We start from the raw sequence: 11603 nt of genomic DNA, 5'->3' as shown, positions 1-11603 counted from the left end.
GATCCCCATCTTTTTCTTGTCTCTAGACTCTATAGATATACACAGCCTTGAAGCATGCATTATAATTCTTCTTCTTGTAACCCGTGATCTTGATCTTCTCTCCCATTATTCTTGTTCAAAGATTCCATCTCGTTGCCAAAATAAACAAGCTCAATTTCATAACAATGAACCTGTTATTATCCAAATGAAGAAGTCATTCAAACAAACACTTAAAAAACACATAAAAGAATATCGGAGAAAAGGATGCAAAGTTTTCAATTCAAACGCTATTAAGAATCTCAAATACATAAAATACAACACCAACAAGAATCTTTTCGAGTATGAGAAAAACATCATCAAGAACAATACCTTAAGTCCCCCAAAGATATAAACAAACAAGCTGTTTTTTCCGGCACAAATATGCATAGTAAGTTACAATATCATAGAAACAATCTTTGTTGGTGTATCAGAAACGGAACCCATAATCTCTCTTCAGAGCTCTTCGTTAAACTTGCAGCGTCTATATTAATTCTGTAAGTATCCATGTGATATAGATTTGTGATTTATAACGCATATGTGAATTGATTGAAGATATTATTTGATTTCCAATTATAAAATATTCTTGCATTAAATGTAATTCCAAATTTCGCGTTGCTTCTATATATGATGAATATACGCAGCTTGTATAATACAAAGAAACATGCTACAGCCTTTAATTTTTAAGAAAAATTACAAGATTGCCATTATTATATGTATAAAGTAATTTATTAGAATACTTAATTATCAACGGCTTAGATGGTGGTCTCTTGGGTCTCTTTAAAAGGCTGGTCTCCCTGGAACTCGACCCTATATATATATATATATATATATATAGGGTAGCACTCCATAGCATGCTCTCTTATATGGAGTTACGTAGCACATCATTATAAATATACACATAATATATATTCTATTATATTTTTTATGAAATATAATTGCAAATTTTGATTATTAAACCGAAAACGATGTTATACAATTTTTTTTTATTCCAAAGATCATCTAAAATTATGCAATATCTCAACATGATTCTATAACAGAATAATAATCATCCAGAATTATTCTGTTGTAGAATAGTTTCGAAAATATACTTTTTTTAATCAAATTTTAAGTGTTAAATTACTTAAAATAGATTTATTTTATAGTATTTTATATTAAAATCACATTTTATATGTATTCTATAACAGAATTTATTATAAAATTGATGATTTATAATGGCGCGCTATGTAACTCCATATAAGGAGTCCCTCTCTGGAATGTTGGCCTATATATATATATATACACACATATATATATATACATATACATATACATATACATATATATATATATATATATATAATAATAATAATAATAATAATAATAATAATAATGAAATTTTGGCGCTACTTTTTGATTTGATTTTATTTCAAAATTTTCTGACTCCAGAAAACATTCGCCCTTGGCTTGATTCTATCCATTCTTCCATTAATAAGTACAACTAAACAATTGATGTTTAGTGCACTGGTCTTGCTAAAAATGATTAATACTGAAATCAAAATTTGTATCATATTGACCGGTTAGCATTGATCAGTCTATTTCAGGTTAAATATATTTCAGATTTCAATTATGAATAATCAGGTTGACGATACGGGAATCGAGTGACAATTCATACGGAATATATAGTCGACTTCTGATCCACTTTATTCTTTAATGTGGCATGAACATATTAATGAATTTTTTTTCTGTCGATTTTGGATCGAATATGTGACTGATTCAGTTTATTTGATTGTCTGAAAATGTATGTAGGATGTTCATTATTCTATCATAATTTATTGTTTCATGTCTTATTGCAGGGTTGAATTGTCGTTATTACATTCTATGTTACATTATTTCAATATCAGTGTAACTTTTTTTTTCCTAAAAGTAAGTATATTCTTATAATAAATAAAAACATAATTTTTTTTATTTATATCAATATTTATAACCTATAATGTATTTATAAAATATTTGAAATTTATGAAGAATATATTTTGTTATATAATCTATAATATGTGAATAAAGAAATATATTTGTATCGAAATAGTGAAAAAATATTTTAAAATAGTGTAATGACCAGAGAGTTGGGTTGGGAGGTGGGCACACATCGCATCAGCATCAGAATTTACATCTGCCAATTTTTCTGATTATACGAAGTCAACAAACATATAGAGGTAAGTTGACCATTTAATTTATGAAAACCCGAAAACTAAAAAGAAAAAACAAAGGGTGGGCCCACATTATTACACGATCTATCTCACTGCATCTCATCATGTCCAAATTCTCAGCTGGTAAAGTAACTAGTACAGCTCTGTCTTACTGTATGTCTGTATCTATATCTGTATGTATATCTCTGTTAAATTTAACAATCAACTTAATTAATCAGCCTATCCTTACATTCTCTTCTCTTCTCTTCTATTTACATAAACAATTACTAGTAAAGATCCCATCTTTATTTGTTTTGTTGCTTTCTTGATTTATGAACCCTAGTTTCTGTTTCAAGATGCAGCCCAGATCCTGATTTATATGAAGACATATGTGTTGTAGACTTGCGGTGCTTGTTCTATTGATTTCAAGATGTGGGTCAGATCCTAAAATTTGATTACTTGTGAGTTGCAATTTACTCTACTAAGTGTTTGATGGATTCCCCTCTGTTAGCTACTCTAGTTTTAGTTGTTCTGGGCATTTTTAATCTGCTTGCTGATTCGCAATCGATATCGAATCTAGTCCCACCATTTCCCCCTCCCCCACCACCGCCTCCCCCTCCACCTCCACCACCACCACCATTGTCACCCCCTCCACCTCTAACACCCCTCATTCCACCACCTCCTCCGCTAGCTATATCAATGCCACCTCCACCTCCACTCCGTCTTCTTCGGGGCGAAAGTCCTTCACCCCCTCCTAAGAAAATTGAGAATCTTTGGAATCCCCCACCACCTCCACAGAAGAAGCCTGTACTACCACGACATAGTTTGCGTAATTATCATAAGCATAAACCTCCGCGAAGACTACCACCTTCCGAAGAAAAGCTCAATTTGGGGAAGAAAGTTGGATTGCTGTTTACGGGAATTGTGGCTATATTGCAAGTTTGTGTGGTAGCTTTCTTGGTTATTAAGTCCCGGCAAATGTTCAAGGACCAAGATGTTCATTAAACATTCGATCTTTCTTAAGAAATTATAATCAATTCCGGGCATTTGATTTCTGAGGGAGTGTTTGATGGTGTTAGCTAAACATGGATTTACAGATTCTGGATAACTTCGAGTTGTGGGCATCCACATTTGGGTCGCCGCTCTTGTAAATGGGTAATCTTATAAGCATTCTTTTAGGATTTGTTTGATTCATTTCACTGCTCTTAACACGGCCTATATGTAGATCTTGAGATATCTCTTCTAGTCTTCTTCTTTCACTTTATGTTGTTAGCCACCATTTTTCTTAATATAAACTGGGAGGTGATTCTTGGAGAGATATTGTCTTGTTTGATGATCAATTTTTAGATTTCTAATATGATATTGTCTTAAAATTAAGATTATCCTTATATTGTACTTAAGTATCAGTTAGTATTGACGACTTTGTTCCATATGGCATGCGTTTATGCAATGATTTTTACAATACTACATAAGAGTGTCAACTTCGCCCTGGTTTAAGTGTTTATGAACTTTTCTGTTATGAGCTGATTTCTGTTTGAAGAAGCATGCCTTTTGTTTGTTTTTTTTTTTTTTACTGGTATTGGGATTACATACCTAAAGTATTAGATACTTAATGCTTGTAGCATTACATGGTAGTCTATTGTGCTTTATCGAGTCGTAAAAGTTTGGCTTATATACATTAATGCTACATCTTACTGTTAATTAGTATGTACCTATCGGACTGAGTTGGTTCTCAAAAATTCAACCATAGTTCCCTAAGAGCAACAGTTTCTGACTGCAAAATAGAGTTGACTAGTGCTTTACATGTCTTCTTTATCCTCTTAAAAAGTAGAATGCAAATCTGAATAATAAATGTCATCTACATTACCCTATTACAGTCCTCGCGATTTATATAATTATGTACTAATTAAAAATGGGTCTGATGTAGAAGAACGGTTAGTCCTTCCTGATGAACAATTGTTTTCGGCAATATGTTCATCTGTATTTCCGAGAGCTTAGGATTGAGTTTCATAGGCAATACCCCTCACATAAAAGAGCATTATATTTTCCATGCATCAAGTACACTTCATATTAGGATATTCTTGGAACTAGTAGTGGATGATTTCAGACTGTGGCACCAATATTTGCAATTCAGCATAGTAAAGTGACCAAAATGGACTTGTTGAAGTTGAAGGCTTGAAGCTGTGGTAGGCTTGGTAAATAGTTAGCAGGGTGGCTGTGTTTGCAATTTAAATCCAATTCATAGTGGCTACTAGTGCAATGACTATCAATGCAAAAGCTTAAAATTTGGATATAACTATATAGTTAAATGAGATTATTGCTTAAAATTTGAATATAACTCTATAGTTAATGAGATTGTTGCGTATACTTATGATAAGCGTAGAACTCTAGAACCAAACATCAATATACTCCTATTTTGATTATTCATATAACAAAAATCAACTTGTTGATCATCAATCACAAGGTATCTTCACTTGATCGAACATGAATTATATGAGTTTTAAAATTATGCTTTGAGTTACAGAAATAATAAGTAGGATTTGTATGATATTTTTAAGTGATCAACATTAAGAGGTTGATCATTTAGTTGAAGCAAGGGAGATATGATGAGAAATGAAAAGTTGATCCTCCATGTCAAAGTTGATTAATAACCAAGATTAGGTCCTGTGATTCTATTTTTTGTAATTGAATGTGACAGCTACTCAGGAAATTAAAATGGTGGAAACAAGCTATGTATCATTTCATTGCTAAAATGAGCTGCTTAAGGACAAGTTAGTTGATACATATCCTGATGCTTGCCATTACTATTTTATGCAAGAAACTTCCCTTTTTTTACAAACTAAGACAACTGTTTGGAACACCTAATCAATGTGTTCCAGAAACAATCATGTTCGCTCACAAACAGTTTGCTTTTCGGCTTTATTCATAAACGAGTTGAACTTGAACACAATATTGAAGTTGGGTTGGAATTTTGTTTATTAAATAGTTCGGCGAACCAAATTGAAAAACAATGACTCAGCTTGAGTCGAACTTGGACACAATATCAAAGTTGGATTGAAATTTCATTATAAAATAATTGGTGAACCGAATCGAAATGACTCAGCTCGAGTCGAACTTGAACACAATATCAAGGTGTTGGGGTGGAATTTGGTTATAAAATAATTGGCGAACCGAATCGAAACACAATGAGTCAGCTCTTCCCTCTAATGGGTGGGTTACAAGTCAATGAGCTTCATGGAAACATGCACTAACCAATGAATGGCCCGGAAAGAACGAGTCCTGAGACAAAAACACCTCATATTTTTTATCACTTGATTTGTTTTGTGAGCCGTCTCCTAAAAAATAAAACACAAAATCCACCAATCACCATCCCCATGACTAGAAAACACTTGCTGTCTCCCATGGATCTCAACAACCATGACAGATAATTGCATAAGTTAATCCCCAAAACAAGATGAACACATCTTCTTCCGCTAATAAAATAGCCTTAATACAACATCACATCTTACGAAAACAGCACGCCTAGGCCTGGCCTTCAATATGCCATTCACCGTCCTTTGTGAAACCAATTAAACATTATATATCACCCTACCAACAAGATTACAGCAAACACTTTACAACATTTCTCAGTTTCCACAATGACTCTTGAAGAGCCTGAGCCTGAGCCTAACCCCACCTCGGATTACACTTTGGATTGGATGGAAGGTTCGTTATCGTACCTTCCATCGTTCTTCGAAGATCCTTATAGCTCTGGTGATCCTTATAGCTCTGGAGATCTTAATGATGACTCTTGGTTGGATATTGGTCAGGACCTTGATCAAGAATTGCTCAACACTAGTCTTGCTTCTATAAACTATAACTCCACCTCTACGACCACTACCGCGACAAGCACTCCGCTCATTCATCCTGTTGTATCCGGTCAGAAGAAGCGGAAAATAAGTGATGAACCGAATCAGAAGCCGTCTCAGCCCAACAAAAGGAGTCAGAACCGGCCTAACAACGAGCCGGATGATGGAAACCAGACGGTTTTAGATCAAGGGGTCCCGAAAAAGGGTGGCAACAGAAGAGGAAGTGGCAAAATAGTTGGGAGTAACTGCAGTAACGGTAATAACAAAGAAGGGAGATGGGCAGAACAGCTGCTGAATCCTTGTGCCATAGCTATCACCGCAGGAAATCTGAACCGTGTTCAGCACCTGCTCTATGTTCTTCATGAGCTTGCCTCGAGCACCGGGGATGCCAACCATCGCCTCGCATCACACGGCCTCCAAGCACTCACCCGCCATCTATCTCCGTCTCACACATACTCTGCTTCGGCTACCACCATGAATTTCGCTTCTGCCAAGCCCAGGTTTTTTAAAGAATCTTTGATCAATTTCAATGATATCAACCCATGGTTTACTATTCCCAACAACATTGCAAATTCTTCAATACTCCAAATACTCTCTCAACAAAATTCCTCAAGTAATCTTCATATTGTTGATATTGGAGTCTCTCATGGAGTTCAATGGCCCATACTTATCGATGGCCTCACTCGTCGACCAGGGGGGCCGCCTCCGTTGGTTCGACTCACCGTGATTGCTCCGGTTGTCAGCAATAATCAATCCTTGGACACTCCATTTGCTGTTGGTCCACCGGATTACAATTTCATACCACAACTCACTGCATATGCAAAAACATTGAATGTTAACTTGCATATCAATAGAATCGAGAACCATTCTTTACAAAGTCTAAATGCTCAAGTCCTTGGTTGTTCTTCTGATGAAACGTTAATCGTTTGTGCTCAATTTAGAGTCCACCAGTTGAACCACAACAACCCGGATGACAGAACAAAGTTCTTGAAAGTACTGAGGAGTTTGGAGCCTAAAGGGGTGATACTAAGTGAAAACGATATGGACTGCAGCTGCAACAACTGTGGGAATTTTGCAACCGGATTTTCACGGCGAGTGGAATATATGTGGAGGTTCTTGGACTCTACGAGTGCAGCATATAAAGGACGAGACAGCGAAGAAAGGAGGATGATTGAAGGAGAAACCGCAAAGGCATTGTCAAATGCCGGTGAGATGAATGACAGGAAAGAGAAGTGGTGCGAGATAATGAGGCGTGTAGGGTTCAGTGGAGAAGTTTTTGGAGAGGATGCCGTTGATGGAGCTCGAGTGCTGTTAAAGAAGTATGATAGTAACTGGGAAATGAGAGTGGAAGAGAAGGATCGATGTGCAGGGCTCTGGTGGAAAGGACAACCAGTTTCATTTTGCTCCTTGTGGACTATTGATAGGAAACTGAACCAAAAGTGAGCAGTTGATTAAGAGTCTTGAAGATGAGTGAGAAAAAATGTAATCTAGATAGACAAAGTCATGAGGGCAATTTATTCTCTAGTCTGCTTAGTTGGTTAGAAGGTTCTTTTAAATACATGGTATGAATATCACCATTATTGTTCATACTGTTTCTGCAAGCAAAAATTTGGTAAAATTCCCAGAACAATATTCATGGAGGCTAGTTTTCCAGACTCTTATAGCATAGATATTAATTTACATTGTTAACCCACTTTAATTGAATAGAGAGCAGGCCATTCTTCAGATTGTGAAGAATACTAGTAAGCAGAACAAACAGGACAAATAACTAAAATTTCTTCTACTGAATTTAGCTCAAACAAAATGTTTCAGTTATCACCTATATTATAAGAAAAATATAACACACAGTTGCAAAAATCTCTATCCCATGTATTCCAACAGCAAACAGTTGCTTTCAGTCATCTAAGTCTATACACTACATTTGTACCGGAAATGTACCCAACCCTAGAAAATCTCAAGAATCATATATCCTGACTGAAGTGCGAATTGACTGCCTGCAAACTGGACATTTGGGTGATATTTCACGCTCTATAGACAGTGCACAGCGCTGGCAACAAACTAGATGCCCACATGGAATGAATGCGGACCTTCGCCTCATCATTAGGCAGATCACACACAGCTCCCCATCTGGAATATCCCCAGTTTCCTCATCTGCTATAACCTGAGCATCCGGCTCATTGCTAGCAGCAGAATTATCTTGCTGGATGCGCCTAACTTGCCTCCATTCTTTCCATCTATTCCAGTTCCTAAAACAATTTAAAGGTTTTGAGTCTTTTGACTGATCAGATGTGTTCCTTTTATTTACACATATATATATTTTAAACTGATTTATGAACTAAGCTCAACAAGGAGCACACACGAATATAACTACATACAGGAGTGGTCAATTCTTTCCCTCACATTCTGTTTTCTTTATATAGAAATGATCATAAATACCTAATCCACAACCACCTCGAAAATATACCAATTTTTTTATATTTCTTTTTTGTATTTTGGAACCTACCATCCTTCATGCTGTCTAAACAAAGCCTGAAATACAAGTGAATAATATTATATTACCTTACAGCCGCATAACTTAGCACGCCTATTGCTAGAGAACTAAGAACCACTCCCCCCCAAAACAAAACTTTTGTTCTAAACGCGAGATCTACCAACATCTGTTCCTTGGTCATGTCAGACCTGCAAAAGCACATCAAAAAGAGAGAATTACAAGATCATCACACTATTGAGATGATTAGAAACTATGATCAGAAAATCTGACAGAAGGAAATCTGATATGTCCTATTACATAAGGTGTCCGTAACTTAGCTTTTTACTCATACCTAGGAATACAAGAAAAACTATAAAATACACCATCTAAAATTGAAAACGATAACAGGCTGGGGCACATGCATATATAGTTGGCCTTCCTAATTTGCTACAGAGCAAAATGCTAATTGACTTTAAATCTAATTATGTTTCACCATAACTTGTCGTGATGCTTATAGAAGATTATAATAGTTTTGAACATATTCGGCAAATGAACAATTATGGGGGACAAGAAACACTGAATATTGGTCCTGAAATATTAAGAGGGATGAAATAATTCTCTTAAACATAAAGCTCCTCAGAACAGTACTATATATCAGAGCACCACAAACTTATTTAAGTCCGTACATGAAATAGGGCAGATCCTTGCACGATTTGATCTCAGGAGTCCCATTTTTCAAACTGCAAGTCCCAACCGCAGTAATATCTTTTCCTAATGGAAGAATTTTCTCTTCGTCCAACAGTCCGACCTTCAAGTAAAAGACAAACTCGATTCAAAGGTTTCTGATAGTATTAAACATTAATAATATGGTGAAAAACAGTTGTTGTAGATATCAAAGCAATGAGACACTCGAGCTTTATATAGAACCATATTAAATGATTAGCATTTATTCTTTTAAACAAACAATTAAATAGAACTCACAGGGTACTCATGGCCAAAAAGTGCCTGTAGAAATGTATAAGGAGAAGCTGTGATCGGCTGTAAGTGGTGATAAACAGTTACAAGAGGTATTGGATGTCTTGAGCCGTCCATGTTTACAACGACATAATCAGAATATGGCCAAACTCCACCATCAACAAGAATAAAAGGAACCTATTAGAATATCATGTCAGAGAAGAAACACAATTGGCGTTAACAAAAAAATTGCTTGACCTAAACGTATAAATGAACCAATAAATTCTACAAAGTATTAAGTATAAGTAAGTGATGACAGTCATGTCCATTTCAAAACAGAGAATTTACTAAATGAGGAATTTACAAAGCTTCATTTAAATGGTACAAGCATCTAATATATAAACCAAGAAGACAAAAGAAAAAAGAAATAATAAGTCTTCAATACCGTTCTTAATGATGAAGACTCTTGCTCTTTCCATGATCTTGCAAAGAGGGAACGTATATCTGATGTCCATCCAAAAAATCCTCTCCATTCGTTGTATATACACTTCAAGGTCACCCCATGGTATCAGAAAATAAGTTCACACAGAATGTATATACTTTACGAACATAACATACATTAGAATACAATATTCGATAGAACTCCCACCGATTCTAATCTGCTAGATTTAATCTTAATTAACTTTTTACTCAAATATCCTATCTTAACTTACATCAGATTAATGATGCTTTATTTTTTCATACCAATTATACAATTGTGCTGTTCTCAATTCAGATACAGCCATGAATTTTCAATTAAAAAATTAATTCTATCTTGGAACTGATTGTATTTTCAATTCAATAATACCTATAGCTATGTTTTGTTCTATTATCAATTCGATTATAGCCATCCATAATTAATTATATTTTTGAACCAATAATATTATTAAAAACCTATAGCTGTGTTTCATCTATTTTCTTAACAGTTACTCATTTGTGCTATGAATTGATTGATCATTATGAAAATTTAGTTGTATATGTTTGCTACATTGCTCTATCCACTTCAGTGAACTAAAGTATGATATGAGATACGAAACAGGTTAGCTACCTTTCACAACTTAAAAGTTCAATAAATTAGTTATCCTAACCGCTTCCACATCCTAAAATAAATATTGAAATCTCATCGCAACACTTCAATTCCAATATATTCATACGAACTTAATTAAACACAAATATACCGTTTGTGTTCGCAACAAAACAACGCCTTTCTCGCCGGACTCAGGCGAGACGAGAGCATGATTAGGCCTCAAACTTTTCCAATTGCCTTCTACAACCGACTTTGCCTCAACCGAGCCACGAACAACGATGATCCTACCTTCATCGGAGCCTTGATCGGAAGAAGATAGCACCGACCGGAGATCAGAGACGCGAACGGCCGGAGCGTCTTGAATTTTCCGCAACGCCGACGAAGAAGAGCTGTATTTGAGAATGCTACGAACTGCCACGTAAGCTAGGGTTAAACCGAGCACAGCGCCGTCGGCTGCGAGCGCGATTTGCGACAGAACCGCCGCCGCGGCTTGGTCCACAGACATCGGAGTTGATTCACTTGAAATTCAATTGCCTGTTATACATACACTTTTCCTGTATCTATAGTTGTGTACACTTAGATAAGAGAAGAGAGTGAACAACACAGTAAACAAAGCAAACTGCTACTGTGTGAGAATTTTAATCACTCGGGCAGATAGGTTTTTTGGTGCAAATTTTATTATTCGAAAACATAATCGGATTTTTTTGATTATAGAAAAATTATAAATAAGCTAAAGGTTGTAAGACATCAATACTATCTATATTATACTATAATATAATTTATAGTCGTACAAATTTTTCGTTTGGTTATATTTGTTTGATTTGGTACTCTTTCTATAGAACTAGAAGTTTACAATATATCAAGATTGTTAAACAATCTTAAATACTAAAAATACTCATCTTTTATTAAAAGACAAAAACTTTATCATTATCCTTTTAAATTTAATTTATAATTAGTTGAAAAAAATTGAAACTATTTTTAATAACATATATTAATACTAATAAATACTTATAAATATATGTATAACTTATAAAAGACAAATTGAAAGTCAAATAAAAAATTTATATAAAAAAGCGTGAATATTC

At 35.0% G+C, this 11603-nt stretch overlaps 3 protein-coding genes across 3 annotated transcripts; 2 read left to right on the top strand and 1 right to left on the bottom strand.

Annotated features, from left to right (window-relative positions):
- Positions 1-2534: 2534 nt before the first annotated feature.
- On the top strand, positions 2535-3336 carry LOC108225866 (formin-like protein 5). The gene has a single exon (XM_064079594.1). It carries the CDS (start codon positions 2673-2675, stop codon positions 3183-3185), a length of 513 nt encoding a protein of 170 aa, XP_063935664.1. The 5' UTR covers positions 2535-2672; the 3' UTR covers positions 3186-3336.
- Positions 3337-5681: 2345 nt separating this feature from the next.
- On the top strand, positions 5682-7615 carry LOC108224347 (protein NODULATION SIGNALING PATHWAY 1). The gene has a single exon (XM_017398927.2). It carries the CDS (start codon positions 5819-5821, stop codon positions 7469-7471), a length of 1653 nt encoding a protein of 550 aa, XP_017254416.1. The 5' UTR covers positions 5682-5818; the 3' UTR covers positions 7472-7615.
- Positions 7616-7791: 176 nt separating this feature from the next.
- Positions 7792-11142, bottom strand: LOC108224348 (E3 ubiquitin-protein ligase SPL2). Its single transcript, XM_017398928.2, has 6 exons — positions 10670-11142; positions 9898-9999; positions 9480-9650; positions 9185-9306; positions 8588-8707; positions 7792-8274 (listed from the first exon to the last, which is right to left on the bottom strand). The coding sequence occupies exons 1-6, from the start codon at positions 11021-11023 to the stop codon at positions 7983-7985; spliced, it is 1161 nt and encodes a 386-aa protein (XP_017254417.2). The 5' UTR covers positions 11024-11142; the 3' UTR covers positions 7792-7982.
- Between the last annotated feature and the right edge of the window lie 461 nt (positions 11143-11603).

Source organism: Daucus carota, chromosome 6 (assembly GCF_001625215.2).
Source record: "Daucus carota subsp. sativus chromosome 6, DH1 v3.0, whole genome shotgun sequence".
NCBI classification, from domain to species: domain Eukaryota; kingdom Viridiplantae; phylum Streptophyta; class Magnoliopsida; order Apiales; family Apiaceae; genus Daucus; species Daucus carota.
Note: the sequence above shows the minus strand (reverse complement) of the source record. Positions and strands in the feature narration are given on the sequence as shown.